Source organism: Perissodus microlepis, chromosome 13, assembly GCF_051167445.1.
Source record: "Perissodus microlepis isolate ML-2025 ecotype Zambia chromosome 13, ASM5116744v1, whole genome shotgun sequence".
NCBI classification, from domain to species: domain Eukaryota; kingdom Metazoa; phylum Chordata; class Actinopteri; order Cichliformes; family Cichlidae; genus Perissodus; species Perissodus microlepis.
The window spans coordinates 27,643,485-27,659,995 of record NC_140473.1 but is presented as its reverse complement, the minus strand read 5'-3'; the positions used below and the strand labels follow the sequence as shown (position 1 = coordinate 27,659,995).

The window sequence follows — 16,511 nt, the reverse complement described above, 5'->3', positions numbered from 1 at the left end:
AAATAGTTCTGCACTTCAACTTGAATCCATTTTTTTTCACATCCTGATATAGCTTTGATAGTTGATTTTTAGGATGTTTTACTTTTAAAAGAGGAACAAGTCTCGACAGATAAAGTCTCCTGTACGTAAAGTTTTCTTACCATGTCCAGCAGCAGGTAGACAGATTCTCTGTTACGCGTCGTCATCTTGTCCGTTTCCTGACCGATCTTCAGCAGGCTGGATGAGGCCAGCTACACAGAAACATGTTACAGACTGATGTTATGAGTCTCTCAAGTCAAGCTTCGGTTTTGTTTTCGTATCAGTTTTAACTAAACTTTAGAATTTCTTGACAAAAATTGGGAAATTACACACCGTTTCCAAATTTATCAAAGAAAATCTGACTTGACTGCATAATTACTGGAGCTTCAAAGACATGTAAGCACTTCATGACTGCTTGTCTACTCTGTACTTCTTATAACACAGACTGTTGGTAATAATGAGCAACAATACAAAGTCTTCTAGGGACAACAGTTTCCTTCCATAAGCCCTTCAGTTCTCCTTGAAATAGATTCTGTAAGTTGCTGTAAACTCATTTGTCTGAAAGATACCTGGTATTTTGATGAGGGTGACGACCAAAAAGCTCACATGGATGTTCAGCTGGACTCAGATCTAAAGACTATGAAGGTCATTGCTTACATCACATAATTTTCATACACATCAAACCATTCAGTGAGTCCATGACCCAAGGTTTGGGACACTGTCATCCTCAAAGAGACCATTCCCTTTAGGATAAAAAGGTTTCATCAAAGGACAGAGCTGATCAGGATAACTTCGAAAGGGGACCCGAATAACAGCTCCAAGCCATATAATAGTCACCGGATACCTCAGTTGTAGGTTTTTCCTTTAATTTGTTACCTTGCGTGTTTGATGTTGACATTATGATGAGAGATTTTATATCCCCTATAAGTTTAAATGAATCTAATTATTATATCTTCTACGTCAGAATGCAGACATGATGCCCTGCAGAGCTGCCATCACAGCGCAGTGCTACACTAGAGAAACCCCAGTTATAATGTAAAGTTCTCTAAGAGTAACATAAATGCAGTGTCTTACAGCCAGGAACTCTTTGAGGCGGTCCTCTATGCTTCCCTTGTGGATGGTGAAGAGAGCAGCAGCGATCTGGTTGATTGCTTTGGCCAGGCAGTGGATGTTGTTACAGTGGCCTGTAGGAGGCAGCAAACACACACGATTAGCTGAAGAATGAGAGATTATTGACTCGGTTTAATTTCTCACATGTGACTTTCACAGCAGAGGAAATTTCAGGCTTATAAAACATGGATCTGTCAATCCTGGGCTTCATTTCTGTATCGCATGTGACATGGATGACAAGCACATGAATATAAAACGCGCGTGTAATCGTAAGGTTAGAGAACGGTTAGTGTGGCTGCACCGGTGCGACGTGTTAAGACCTGCTCCCGGCAAAACCAATCACTCGTCGGGACACAGTCTGCATACTAACAATGGTGGAGCCCATTACAACTCATTATCCTTTTCAAATGTCCCTTATTAACAATGGCGCCTTTCATTTCAAGGTTGTTAAGTGGCACTGTCTTGATAATTCGCGACCTTGAGTTATAACTCTCTTCGATACCTCATCAAAAGGCCTCATGTATCTGCAGCGATGCCCCTCCGTGGATCTAAATATCAAGTCTGTATAACTGAATAAATCTTTCAGGCAAATAAATAAAAACAAACACGGGTCACATGGGCTAAACAGACATTTAAAACTGATTAATTATTTAAAAAGTACACATAATGAAGATGATAATATGGCTCTAATGAACACACATAAATCAATCTTGGGGCACAAGGTCGACATCATTTGCATGCAGAAACAGTCTCGCGCGTTGAACGTGGTAAATTTTGTTTCCTACAAAGTGGAATTCTTTTTTCCCAGCAGTGAGTCACAAGACGGGCTTATTATCCCCTTTATTAATGAATATTAGAGCTAGAAATGGAGGGCAAAATGATGGAGAGGAATCAATTTGTATCACAAATATACTTAAGTGCATCATGTATTATAATTTCTGTTCCGTAATCATTTGAGTCACAACAATTACTCCAGAATTTTTCCTCCCATAGAGTCTCAGCCGGCCTCAAACCAAAGTCAAGTCATTAAGTCAAACACTTTTTTAAAAGAACACACCTGGAGTGCAGCAGAATGCATGCATGACATCTGTAATTTCCAGAAGGTAACTGCTGCTTGTTAGGCTAACAGCAAAAGTGAACATGACAAAGATTTGTAATGTGGGTTAAACAAACAAAGAAACCTAAAGCGGGGATGTCAAACTAATTTTACATCGTGGGCCACAAATGCCCCACTCTGATCTTAAGTGGGCTGAACCAGTGAAACTCTCCTTTCTGTTGGTGGAAACGCATTCAACTAAACATTTAATCCCTGACTTATCCTAATATAAGAAAACTGAGTGTTCAGCATTAGAAATGTGGAGATACTGGAAAAACAGAAACTTTTCTCTCACTTAATTATTAATCTATTACATAAGTATTTCATGTAGTGTGAATGGCAGTGGGGAAGATCAATATTTACCAACAGAAAAAGCTGGAAAACTTTTGAAAATACAGTTCCAGTGGACCCAACTGGCTTCTGGCCTCCGGGACTCATTATTTCACACCCCTGACCTGAAGGCATCACCGTCATGTTACTGTTTTTAACCCAGTAATCAGATGTACATGTTTTTCCTCTCGACTCTAGTGTCTAGCATGCTCTTCTGTCTCGCCAACCACTACATACATGTTTCTTCTCAGCAGTATTTTCTTCTCCTTCCTGTCTGGCAGCTCCATATTCAACTCCACTATCCAAACCATCTCATCCTACCTCTCTAACTTTGTCTTCAAACAGCTCCACTTGTGCCGTCTCTCCAATACACTCATTTCTAGTCATGTCCGTTCTGGTCACCCCCAACCAAACAAATCTGAGCATCTTGAGGGAGGCTGCCAACTCCACCCTGCCTGCACTTTCCTCTTCACCTCTGGCCTGTAGTGGTTTTAAAAATCAGTCTACTAGGTGGCACTTCCTTTGTGGTTCTCAAACAACAACAAGAAAAAAAAAAATGAAAAGGAAAACATTTTTAAACAATATCAGCCTTTTACATGTTTTCTTTCCACTGTCTACATCCTCCATATAAATGAAGCAAGCAGCGAGCTATCATTACCGCTCAGCTTGAGGGGGGGGGTGCCATTAATTTTACATCCTGTCTCGCTGTCACTGGCGCACGACAGACTTCTTTCTGCACACAGATACGACTGGCAGATATAGTTTGCGAGACAGAAAGTAGTCCCTGCATGAAAATGCTCGCTGCAAGGTTGGTGTGTTTTTTCCGAGTAACTGGGTCACAATTTGTGGAAAGAGACATTAATGCCGAGTTTTTCCAAATGAACTTTTTGGCACCTTAAATACCAAAATGGGAGAAGCGTTTCTTTCTATTTGAATCAAGAGAAAGCAGACATCTCTGCTAATAATATCTACAGAGCTGGCTGACTCACACCAAAACAGTCTAGATGGAGACACAGCACTGCAGGCCACAGGAAAAATATAGAAATGTGATTTTAGGATGAACCGCCACTTTGAGTCTTTGAAGTTTCGTGCCTTCTCTTTATTGCACTTCATACTGCAAACATAAAATCTGTGTGAGAGTCACTTTAACTAGATCTTCTTAACAAATCTACAAAAAAAAAAAAAAAAAAAAAAAAAAAAGAGCATGGTGTCCTACCTTCGATGGCTGGGCTGTACTGCGACATCACGTTGCTGGCAAGTGTTGGCAACGAAACTGCCACAAAGACCATCAGCAGACAGGCGATCTTATACTCCTCCTCTGGGCTGATGTTCTCTGCAGACAAACATCGTGATGGTCATACAGATGAATTGCGTGGCTCCTCCATCGTGTTTGTGTGTGACCGTGTTTGCGACTCACCGCTCTTTTGAGAAGACAGAGCCACCACCAGAGCTGGGTCGATCTCACAGGGTAAACCTGCTGCTGAGGACAGCTCGTAAACGTTCATGGCCACCTGGAAACAGACAAAACATCCACATGAACGCAAAGAGCGGGACATCCGGAAGCGTATCTACCTCGACAAGCCCGTCAGTGTGTTTTACCTTCATGTCCGTCTCTCGGGGAATGTGGTCCTTGAAATCCTCCACTGAGCTGACCAGGAAAGGAATGTGACAGGACAAAACCTGGAAAAACGCAAAACCGACACAGACCACTAAGACGGAGAAAGATGGAAGAGGAAATACTCTAAAATATTTATAACTGTGCTTTTCAGCACTATCAGGAAATCTCAGACTGAATGAGCAAAGGCCAATAAACATGTACCTCAACACTTACACTGAATGTCTTAATTTAATGTGTGATTTCAGAGTGCTGCCTGATATTTTTATCCTTTCACTTTTAATAAGCAGCGCTTCCGGAAACCAGCTAAATGTCAGTCTTAGGTCTGTTAATCCAGTTCTGGAACAAGGTCCAACTCCAACTTCTAAATTGCTAAATCCAGAGGACCAAAGAACATGAAAGCTTGTAAGTATAAACCATGATATTTATCGTTAAAAAGACAAGAGGGGAGTCAATTTTCCTTAAGGACTGTAGCTGGAATCAGAGCCAGGTTTAATTCATATTTGATGTATTCATAATAACTCAGCTTTAACCTGACAGGGACATAATGCAAGCTATTGTGATTGTCGATGAGACAGTCTAGTAAGACTGATTTTGGCCATTTACAGTATAAAAGATGACAAGGTTCAATATTAAAATGCCTACAACATCTACTGTACCTTTCTAAATGAAAACATTTTTAAATGACTGTATTTTAATGCCATGAATATGCCCCAAAGCTGAATAAAGAAATGCACATTATTATAGTTTTGTATTTTCTAGTTTTAGTTTTGACTTTTTGTTTTAAATTAAGTTTAGCTTCAGTTAGTTTCCAGAGTGGATTTTCTTATTTCGGCTTAGGTCTTGTTAGTTTCAGTGTTCATCTTAGTCTTTTTAATTATTACTGCATGCTATTACTCTGAATGTCTCAGAGAAAATTAGTACAGGTTTTACAATAAAAACTAATTTTTCAAAAGCAGCTGACCCACGGTGTGTCACAGTATCGTAAATAGTCAAACTTTCCTTTACATTTTCATTTTATTCTATTCAAGTTCACAAAATTGTTTGAGTTAATTAATTTTTTTCAGTATTTTTTTCCACATCCAGCTTTAGTTTTAGTTAATTATAATAACCTTGATTGACACAAGTTGCCAGTATCTATCACCTCAAAGTGGTATATGATTATGTGTGCCTTACGTCTCTCAGAGCCTCCTGAGCGAGCGAGCGGAAGGACAAAATGACCCCAATGATGGTCATTCTCTTCAAAACACTATCCACAGCTACAAAGACAGAAAACACAGCGAGTGAGTGGATTACAGCAGCTGTCATAGTGATCAGTGTTAATTCAGGAGTTCACCAGTCACAAAAAATAAACTTGCAAGGAGGTGTATCAATTTGTACTTCAAGTGTACTAACTTGAAGTCATTTCTAACCAACCACTTTCAATACGATGGCAAGTTTAACACAGATGTAATCGAATCTCAAACAAGAGACTGACACTGAGACACTGACATGAAACAAACCAAGGCTGCTGATTGTAAACAGCTAAACATCACACACACAAAAAGTGGCATAAGTACTCCCATCGTGTTTGGATAATCACTTATTGTTTGGCACCATGATGAAACTGTAGCTGCAAAGATCTGTGCCAAGTAAGTGTAAGCACAAGCATTAGCGTTAGTGTTAGTAATTACAGGTGAGTTTCTTGAAGAGCGCAGCCATGTGGTCTGGTTTGTCAAAGCTCGTCCTCATCTGGGTCAACACCTCCATGTTTTCTACCACCAGTTTCTACAGAGAAACGCAAATAAACAAAACACAAATATATGTAAGAACATTTTGTCAAAATTTTTAAAAATGAAAAAAAAAAAAAGCCTGGTTATGAATGGAACCATGGAAGGCGTCAGACTACACTAAACACTCAATATCAACCAATTTGTTTCCCTAGTTTTGGCTCTCTCTGATGTAAGGGAGAAGGGATATCCCCAATAAGGCCAGGCACACTGCTCTGACTTCTCACAAAAGATTACAAATATATGAATCGGTTTTCTGAATGTTATATTTAAAAAAAAGAAAGAATCAGAGACCCATCAGGTAAGGAAAAAGAAATCACTCATTTGAATAAATGGTAAATGGCCTGGCAGACTGACAGAAGCGAGGCTGCCATATCGCGCCATCGGCCCTTCTGGCCAACACCAGTAGGCGGTAGGTGAAGTGTCTTGCCCAAGGACACAACGACCGAGACTGTCCGAGCCGAGGCTCGAACCGGCAACCTTCCGATTACAAGGCGAAACTCACAACTCTTGAGCCACGATCGCCCTCAATAAAACTCATTGACTAATAATATCACCTGTACAACTTGGTATAACAGTTTATATTATTATTATTATTATTATTATTAAATATGTGAGTATATCTTTATGATTGTGGACATGTTTATACCTTCAGCTCAGCAACCTGAGATGAGATGTGCCACATCAGGCTCTCACTAAGAAACTTCATACCATACGGGCCCAAGAGCTCTGACAGGGAACGCATCTCTGTGGAAAAAGCAAAAAAATAAACACTTTCAATAAACTTTCAGCAGAAAAAAAAAGACGAGGAACAGAAAAAAAAACAAGATGGCTAAACTCTAAACTTTGTTCCTCTTTATAGCAAATGAGATTGTTTTTAATATTAATACACAAAACCCCACATTAAGGTTTCTCTTCTATAGCTGATTTATTGTTTGTCGTCATAAATACCAAGTTACTAACATTTTCATGCACAAAGTGTGTTTGTATGAGTAAACAATCTTTTGAGTGATTGTACCAGAGATATCAGAGTATTCTTCAGCATTGAAAGTTAGTTCGTTCTCAGTGGGCAGGTTGACGAAAGCCTTCATGGCGGGGAAGTAGGCGATGTGTCCGTTACTGACCTGGCGGAGCAACGTTTCCAAGTACCTACAAACACACACAGGATGCCGTCTCAGTATAGGTTACATGCTTGGTCCTCAAAAGAAAAACAAGCTGAGCTCCATTAAGGTCTGTCGGGTATAATAAATAAGTAAAACTGTAGCCACTGAGCTTGCAAACCATTAAATTTTTATTTGGTTTTCTGCTTGTTTTGGGTTCAGGATTTACCCCTCACTGGTGTGGATGTGCTTATTTGGTCCTCCAGTCAAATAGTGCATCTTCCTAAATGTTATAATAAATTAAATGTTAAACTAACTAAACCAACTTTTCAGAAGAAAGTTGGAGTTAAGGTAGGGTGCACTCAAAACTGTTCGTTTCAGACAGAAGGTAAACAGAGAGGCTGAATTAAGGCCCCGAAAAAAGCTACTGTAGTAAAGCCCAAGAATAAAGATATGGAGCTGGATGTGAGGAGAATAGAAATTGCTCTGATTAAAAAAAAACAATCATCTGAAACTACTGAGAGAAGTCTAGTCAGTTATTTGCGTTGTTTGTTGTTTATTTCCTCCTCAAATTACACTTCTGCTTCCTTTGCTGTATCATTTTTTGGTATTTTATTAACAATGTTTTTGGAGAACTGCAGAAGTGCTAAAAATCAACACACCAGTTTGTGTATAAACTGGTGATGGTGGGCTCTCCGTGGCTGTCCAGGTGCTGCGTCTGCTGCAGGAGGACGTTGTTGAAAACTCGTGTGATGTCGATGGTGACGTAGTTCTCTATGGACTGCAGCACGGTCATGTATGCTCGGACGCTCGTCAGCAGCTCGCTGGGCTTGGCTATCTCCTGAGTAGCCTGGTTGTACATGGTCATCCCCACTATGGACCTGGACACGATCAGAGGTCAATAAGACATGCCTAAGTTAAAGTACATTTAGTAAGAGCACTTTTAAACCTCAAAGTTGCACAACTTACTTTAATTACCTTAATTTTAACGATCATAAAGCTGCAATCCCTTAACTTTTCATTCTGAAACACCAAAGCTGTTTACACCTAAACTGCTTAATTAATCTGCTTTTAAATAACTGCTTAAAGCACAACCTCTGGACTGTGCACTGCTTAATAATTACTGTCATGTCATGATGAAGTAGTAATTTGTACTTTTTCCTATTCACTGAAAGCTGTACGTGTAGTATTTAATTAACACAGAGGTGGTGAAGAGCAGCGTTAGCTGGGCTGTGAGGTCGACAGATGCAACGCTAAATTGGACAAAATGTATCTGTAATTATACACCTTCACTATGAAAGCATGCGTGCGTGCTTATTTACTTGGTAAATCGGATCTCCAGGTGCGAGGTGAGGTACTCCCTCGGTGTGAAAGTGTGCTCCCACACAATCAGGTTGGGAACGTAGTTGATGGAGAAGCAGAGTTCAGATAAGGCGGTGTGGAGTTTATCCAGACTGGGGGGCGGGAGGAGACACATAAACAACAGATATTATTAAAAACCTGATCTGTGCAGAGAAAACAAGCAACAATACTAATAAAACCAATAAAGGAGAGCAAAACTATGAGACTTAAAATGAAGGAAGTATAGATATATGTAGGTGAAAATATAAAAACTTAATTGGAAAGCACTGACACGTCTGGGAAACGGTGATAACAACACGGTGGAGGGTTCAAAACAATACCAGCCAGATTTGATGTGTTAAAAAAATAATATTTCAACTATTTATAGGAGAAAGAAACAACTAAATATTACCATTTTCATTTTTACTGCATGAGCAAAGATGAATACTTATTAATCTATAAACAATTACAGATCACTATAATTAAAACACACTCAACAGTAATGAGTTTTTAAAAGAAGCATAAAGAATAAGCTGAGCCTGAGAACAGACAGAGGCAGACTGTGGCTCTGCAGATCCTTCAAAAACATTCAGATCTTCATGTTCCCTCTTTTTGTACTAACTTGGTGACCAGCAGTCTGTTCTTCCTCATGCTCTCCACGCCTGGTTTCTCCCTCTCCGGCTCGCCTTTCTTCCCCGTCGCCTTCTTGCTCTTCTTGTTCACAGCTTGGCTGATGGTTTTTGCGCAGTGCTTGGGAAGCAGCTAAGGTAAAAATAAAAAGGTACAACATTTCACTACAATTATTAAGCCACTGACATTTGGTTTTAAAGTGCTCTTCAGATTTACATGAGACCTTTTTACTTGTTAAAAGAATCGCTATTGTTTTATATTATGATTTTTACAATTTATTAAAAATTTTACTTATTAAGCTCCTTTTTTCCTCATTTAACTGAAATCTTTTCTATTGATTATGTTTTAACGTATTGATTGATTTTGTTTTGCCTTGCTCTCATTTTTTTTTAGCTATTGTATTTTATTTAAGTAAGGTTGTAGATTTTTTGAACTTTTGGGATAAATGAGGTATACAGGGAGTGCAGAATTATTAGGCAAATGAGTATTTTGTCCACATCATCCTCTTCATGCATGTTGTCTTACTCCAAGCTGTATAGGCTCGAAAGCCTACTACCAATTAAGCATATTAGGTGATGTGCATCTCTGTAATGAGAAGGGGTGTGGTCTAATGACATCAACACCCTATATCAGGTGTGCATAATTATTAGGCAACGTCCTTTCCTTTGGCAAAATGGGTCAAAAGAAGGACTTGACAGGCTCAGAAAAGTCAAAAATAGTGAGATATCTTGCAGAGGGATGCAGCAGCCTCAAAATTGCAAAGCTTCTGAAGCGTGATCATCGAACAATCAAGCGTTTCATTCAAAATAGTCAACAGGGTCGCAAGAAGCGTGTGGAAAAACCAAGGCGCAAAATAACTGCCCATGAACTGACAAAAGTCAAGCGTGCAGCTGCCAAGATGCCACTTGCCACCAGTTTGGCCATATTTCAGAGCTGCAACATCACTGGAGTGCCCAAAAGCACAAAGTGTGCAATACTCAGAGACATGGCCAAGGTAAGAAAGGCTGAAAGACGACCACCACTGAACAAGACACACAAGCTGAAACGTCAAGACTGGGCCAAGAAATATCTCAAGACTGATTTTTCTAAGGTTTTATGGACTGATGAAATGAGAGTGAGTCTTGATGGGCCAGATGGATGGGCCCGTGGCTGGATTGGTAAAGGGCGGAGAGCTCCAGTCCGACTCAGACGCCAGCAAGGTGGAGGTGGAGTACTGGTTTGGGCTGGTATCATCAAAGATGAGCTTGTGGGGCCTTTTCGGGTTGAGGATGGAGTCAAGCTCAACTCCCAGTCCTACTGCCAGTTTCTGGAAGACACCTTCTTCAAGCAGTGGTACAGGAAGAAGTCTGCATCCTTCATGAAAAACATGATTTTCATGCAGGACAATGCTCCATCACACGCGTCCAAGTACTCCACAGCGTGGCTGGCAAGAAAGGGTATAAAAGAAGAAAAACTAATGACATGGCCTCCTTGTTCACCTGATCTGAACCCCATTGAGAACCTGTGGTCCATCATCAAATGTGAGATTTACAAGGAGGGAAAACAGTACACCTCTCTGAACAGTGTCTGGGAGGCTGTGGTTGCTGCTGCACGCAATGTTGATGGTGAACAGATCAAAACACTGACAGAATCCATGGATGGCAGGCTTTTGAGTGTCCTTGCAAAGAAAGGTGGCTATATTGGTCGCTGATTTGTTTTTGTTTTGTTTTTGAATGTCAGAAATGTATATTTGTGAATGTGGAGATGTTATATTGGTTTCATAGGTAAAAATAAATCATTGAAATGGGTATATATTTGTTTTTTGTTAAGTTGCCTAATAATTATGCACAGTAATAGTCACCTGCACACACAGATATCCCCCTAAAATAGCTAAAACTAAAAACAAACTAAAAACTACTTCCAAAAACATTCAGCTTTGATATTAATGAGTTTTTTGGGTTCATTGAGAACATGGTTGTTGTTCAATAATAAAATTATTGCCTAATAATTCTGCACTCCCTGTATTTTATCTCATGTTGAAGACAAAAGAAAAGCAACATGGTAATCTTTCTTAGGCAGTTAAACCAGGAGACTGACAGACATGTTTAAGGAGCTTTTAACAACAACAAGCTTCAACAAATGACTAAATATTTATATGGACAAACATCATTTTATGCTCTGGGTATTGATGGCAAAGTGTTGGTCGATCTGAGAATCTATTTCAGTACTGGGTCAAACTTGCATAATAGCAAAATTATCAATACCATGTATTATTGTTTCTACATTAATAAGCCAGCAATTAATTTCTTAATGCCCCAAAAAGGGATCATTTACAATTGAATGGACATTTACAGAATCACAATTACACGTGGCAAAATATTTTATAAAGCCTGATTCTACCTTGAAATAAAGTATTTTTTTCATACTGGAAGAAGGAAATAAACTCCCGGATGTATTTCTCCTCTTGTGTGGAAGTCTGCACAACTGTAGCCCTGCTGTTTTGTTCCTAGTGGTATAGATTAAACCAGATGAACTGGTCAGTTTATCTTTGGATTGATTTTATTCTCAATAAAGTCTGTCAGCGTCTAACCAGCATTCAAACAGAGGGTGTTGGAGGGGTTGGCTGACGCAGGTTGTTAACCTGTATCACTGTCAGTCTGATCAGTAATTTGTAGCATTTGTATTCAAGCTAGAAATGTCAAACTGTCCCTGTAAACAGTAGGGTTTGTGTTCCTACCTGGTCACTGAGTGTACACTGCTCGGTGCAGATGTCGGTGATCAGGTTTCTGGCCTGTTTGGCCATTTCGTCCAAAAACATGTTGCACAACGACAGGCTTCGATCCCCTATGTGGTGACGCTGAGGAGGAGAGTAGGAAGAGACAAAAAGACTCAAAGTGAAATCATTATCAAAACAGCATAATCATCACACATATCACGCCTGATGTCCAGGCTCAGAGGGGAAAGCGGCTGTCAGTCAATGATAAAAATTGTATTGAATTTTGTAGAATCTGCTCCAAAAAGACCAAAACAGTTACTGCGGGGTGCCTGTTCAGATGCATTTTAGATGGGTATTAAAAAAAGAAAGCCCAACTGTCTGCTGGTTCCAATAACAAGTGTGTTTATCAGTGTCCTTCAGATAACAGTTTATGCCTATACTGAGTCAATTTTTGCTTTTCACTTCCAACCAGCAGTGATTAAAGCCACACTCGACTGGCTGAACATCCTTGTACTGTAATGTGAGTTTTTTCACATGAAAAGTTTCTTGTTCTTCCATGTTTTTCCTTTTTCCCCTTTAATTTTTAAACATTAAATCATCTGAGTGTGAAATTGGATTAAAACTGGGAAGTCAAAGACTCCACATTTTTATATTTGGAAAATTCACTAAAAGTTGACCAAATGGGCACATTTTTGTAACATTTGCTGCTGACATTTTGACCAACTGATACCATCAAACATACACAGAATTGGCCATTAGGAGATCCTATTTGAAGTGCAGCAACACGTGCTGATTACGTCCTCGATCACGTTTAAAAAGAAGAAAATATGTCTCGGTTGATTTACTGACCTCTATGCATTTCCCTTCATTATATCCACCCCCCTTTCATTACATCTCCCCATCTATCCCCCTTCCTCTGTACCTTCCGTTCAACCCACAGATATCTATTCTTGGGAAACTTTCAAATGTCCTCATCTCTCCATCTACAGGCCCCATTATGTAAAATTAAAAAGAATATCACACAAACTGGGTTTTTGTATGCATGTGTGTATTTACCTCCTCGGGACAGAGCTCATGTGTACAGGACATGAAGTGTGTACAAAGCAGAGGGAAACAGACTGAGTGGCGGCTCTGGGAGGGAAGCTCCAAGCACTGCTGAAACATCTTCTCAAATGCACGGCTGTAGAAGCTTCACACAAGAACAGAGAAAAAAGGAAAATATACATATTTAAACTTATGTCTGAATTACGCACAGGACTTACCAGAGTTTCACATGAGTGTCTCACCAGAAAATAGACAGGTCTGATGTCTCCACAAGCATCTCCACCAGAGAGTCCACCATCTTTGTGTGGAAGATGATGGTGTTCATCATTTTACCGAGCTCTTTGTGATCGGCTAAACCGAGACTGGCTTTAGAGACACTTGTGTAGGCCTAGAGAGAGGAATAACAGTACAAGCAGGGCATAAAAGACAAATCCAAGTTCTTTATTGTTACATATTGCACTACCGACTTACTGAACAGCATCGTTAATATCACATTAAATATTTTATTATGTTTTCGTTTTCAAGGAAACTATGTTATCCTTGAAAGACTTATTTCAAAAGAATTTAAGCATGAAAGTTATGTATATACCTGCAGTCTGAACCAATCCAGTCTCATGCCTCTGAAGTCAAACACTTCTCCATCCTCCACTGAAACACACAAATCACACTCAGTATTTTAGTAACTTTAATTATTAATAACTGTACTACGATCAATACTGCCAGTGCAACTGCAAAAATAACGACTCGTTCTGGTATTTCTCCTGATCTTCCATTTAACAGAGTCTTACCTTGTTTAACACTGAGAGAAGTCATGGTGTTGACAAATGAAGACATGATTATAGATTCATCCTCTGGACACACAGACAGGTTCTTTAAAATAAAACAGAAATGAGGTTGATTAGACAGGACTGTACTCACTGTAGATTCATCTTTTAAATATGACAAAAATGTTAAATAAATAATACAGTACATTAAAAAGTTTGAAGAGCATTATAGAAACAAAAAAGTTGAATTTTTATATTAATATTAGTTCAGTTCAGTTCAGTTCTTTTTTATTTCAAACATATACATTCACCAACGTTTCATAAAATCATTCCATACAGTTGTTTGAAAAGGAGTAGGCAGAAGTATATACTTATTTAGCCCTACCCCCTCAGGTTTACATCCTCATCATCTAAATTTGAACAACAAAAACGTATACAATGCCTTCAACTTAGAACATAACATCTCAAAAAAATATTAAAATATTAAAAACAAAACATGCTTTTAAAACTCCGTTACAGTAAATGTAAGTCCTGTAATCTGACAGCTGACATAAGCAGCCTCACAGCCATGCTGGATGGTGACACCAGCTCATTAACACCATGTTTTAGGAGGAAAGCAATATCAGATTAAATGTGACTGAATGCAGTAAGAGTGCTTAGTCTCAGGAGTTTGTATTTTTTTTCATATGTTCCCACCTGAACCAGTTCATTCAGCACCACAGCATCAAACCCAGACAGGTACTGGACGTAGTATCGCTGCATCACAGGGCCATACTTCCTGACATGAGCTCTGAGCTCCTCCATGTAGAAGATCAGCTCAGCTATGTGTCTGCAAAACAAACATACACACATTAGCAGGTGTGAAGACGCAAGTGTGTTTATACAAGCATGACGCGTGTACACAAACACACTTGTCCACGCTTACTTGTCTATGAAATCATCTGTGCTTTTCTTCTGGATGTTGTCTGCGTGTCGAAGCAGCCAGATGATCTCATCACGGGCGAATGACAGCGCCATGAACACAAACAGCGCCTAGCAGACCAGAAATTTGGAGGGAAGTGGTGAGAGAGAAGCTCGCAGCATCTGCGTTCTCAGAATCTCTAAATGCAATCTGAGACTTTATGAATGCCTTTGCAAATATTGGTGACGTATATCAAGTTCCACTAGAAGAATTGGGCTGGTAAAGACTCTAAATGATGCATAATTTAAAAGACATGTTATAGTGGTAGTTTACTGCATATTTTATATAATCTGTTGCACTCTTTTACCTAATTCCGTTTATCCTGACTGAATTTCAGCTATAATGAAAACAAAAGGTTATTTCAATCCATGTTAGTTTTATATTTACTGGGACCTGTTCTGGGATCTGTGTGCTCTCCCACACACATACATGAAAAGCTGAAGAAAGGTAAAGCAACAGGAAAACCACCCTGTACAGAACTATAAACATCAATGGCAGCAGGAATGATATCACTAAAGTCTAAGAGCATGGAAAGGATGATGGCAAAGCAACTTGTAGAATTGCACTGATCTCTGTAAACGGCAACCTGCTCTGTAGAGAACATTAAAATGGCTGAATGAGGGTGGCTTTGTAGCTTGCCTGAGCTCCCTCTCAGGCTCTGTACACAAGATCTGGTTAAATTAATTAATTAAAATAAATGAATTTGAAATTAGTTTAGGTCTGTCTAATGGGTTTTGGTCAATTTAAACAATAGCAAACATCCTGAGCAACAAAAAGCAACTAAACAGGTGATACTGTAGTATGTAAGGCAGCTTTTTATAATTCAGCAGGTTGCAGCCCCTTTCATTTGACATGTTGTTTTTAAGTTATGTGAGCCACTGTGAAATGAACCATTGTTTTTGCAAAGACCACTTTTTGAAGTCTTGAGCTGAATGTGTTCGCCAGCTCAGTGTTTTTGAAGCCTCACTAGAAACTGGGCAGATCTGATTGTGAAACTGAAGTTCAACACAAATCATAAGGCAGGCCTGGCCTTAATCATGTCCTGCCTTATAATCAGTCATGACAGTAATATGGACCATGATTTAAAATATAAAGATCATGTTGTATTCCACACAACTTGAAAATAGAGATTGAGATGATAAACACCAGCGATAAGGTCATAGATCAAATGAATTAGAGGATATTTCCCCCTGGACTTGCATAAAACCCAACTTGTTTTTGTAACAAAAACGAAGTTATGTCCTGCTGAAAGAAAGAAGGTTTAAACCAGAAACCGGAAGAAACAGAAAGTCTATGATTACAACTGAACAGAGTATTATTTGCAGTGTTTTTTTATATTACCTTTGGACCAAGCAGTCCAGGTTGGTCAGCTAAAACAGTGGCCAGCTCTTTCAGAGCTGATCTGAGGAACTTGCGCCTCTCTCTGTGCATGGAGCCTCTGTAGGCAGCCAGAGAGAGGAAGTCAGAGCAGTGCATCAAAACATACAAAGCATTGTGATTAAATGGTATTCTGACACTTTTAGGACAATCCCGCAGGAGGACAAAAAGTAAGTAGATGACAGTGACAGCAGAAGAATAAAGATGAAAGGGGAAGACGGAATAAGTAATGAGGATAAAAGCAGAGATGAGGCATGGGGGAAGACGACGAATAGAGGATAAAACGGGAGGAAAAAATGAAAAAGGATACAGAGAAAAAGGTGATGTTTCACAGTGAAGCTTCCCGAGAGAGGGTAGAAGCAAATGCTAAAATGACAGTTAAAATCTTTAAATAAAAGACCAGGAATATAAATTAATAATATAGAAAATGGGGGCATTGGAAAAAAATATATAAAATGTGTATTTTATGTTTGCATGAGATAGTATGAAACAAGGTTATACATACGCATGAGACAGGGCCTGTTCTTTGCACTCCCTGATGTCATTGATGCGTTTGTTGTACCTGCAAAACACACAAGAGGAAAGGATGCTTTAAAAAGAGCAAAATGGGAAAACTGGGACAGAAAATGACAGAAAATTCCTCAATAAAAATTCAAACCAC

General features: G+C 39.3%; 1 protein-coding gene across 4 annotated transcripts in view; it reads right to left on the bottom strand.

The window, feature by feature from the left end:
- The window catches only part of nckap1 (NCK-associated protein 1), a 39,708-nt gene that overhangs the window by 2,288 nt on the left and 20,909 nt on the right, over positions 1–16,511 (bottom strand). For all 4 annotated transcript variants that reach the window (XM_084949344.1, XM_084949345.1, XM_084949346.1 and 1 more), the window contains 21 exons: positions 16,356–16,412; positions 15,815–15,911; positions 14,438–14,544; positions 14,209–14,341; positions 13,537–13,618; positions 13,338–13,396; positions 12,991–13,136; positions 12,761–12,893; positions 11,726–11,845; positions 9,002–9,141; positions 8,361–8,492; positions 7,701–7,919; positions 6,957–7,087; positions 6,588–6,685; positions 5,843–5,936; positions 5,346–5,428; positions 4,154–4,234; positions 3,972–4,065; positions 3,771–3,887; positions 1,093–1,202; positions 141–230 (listed from right to left, as the gene is read on the bottom strand). In XM_084949344.1, coding sequence (XP_084805470.1) covers positions 141–230; positions 1,093–1,202; positions 3,771–3,887; positions 3,972–4,065; positions 4,154–4,234; positions 5,346–5,428; positions 5,843–5,936; positions 6,588–6,685; positions 6,957–7,087; positions 7,701–7,919; positions 8,361–8,492; positions 9,002–9,141; positions 11,726–11,845; positions 12,761–12,893; positions 12,991–13,136; positions 13,338–13,396; positions 13,537–13,618; positions 14,209–14,341; positions 14,438–14,544; positions 15,815–15,911; positions 16,356–16,412 — 2,323 coding nt within the window. The remainder of the gene's footprint in view (positions 1–140; positions 231–1,092; positions 1,203–3,770; positions 3,888–3,971; positions 4,066–4,153; positions 4,235–5,345; positions 5,429–5,842; positions 5,937–6,587; positions 6,686–6,956; positions 7,088–7,700; positions 7,920–8,360; positions 8,493–9,001; positions 9,142–11,725; positions 11,846–12,760; positions 12,894–12,990; positions 13,137–13,337; positions 13,397–13,536; positions 13,619–14,208; positions 14,342–14,437; positions 14,545–15,814; positions 15,912–16,355; positions 16,413–16,511) is intronic.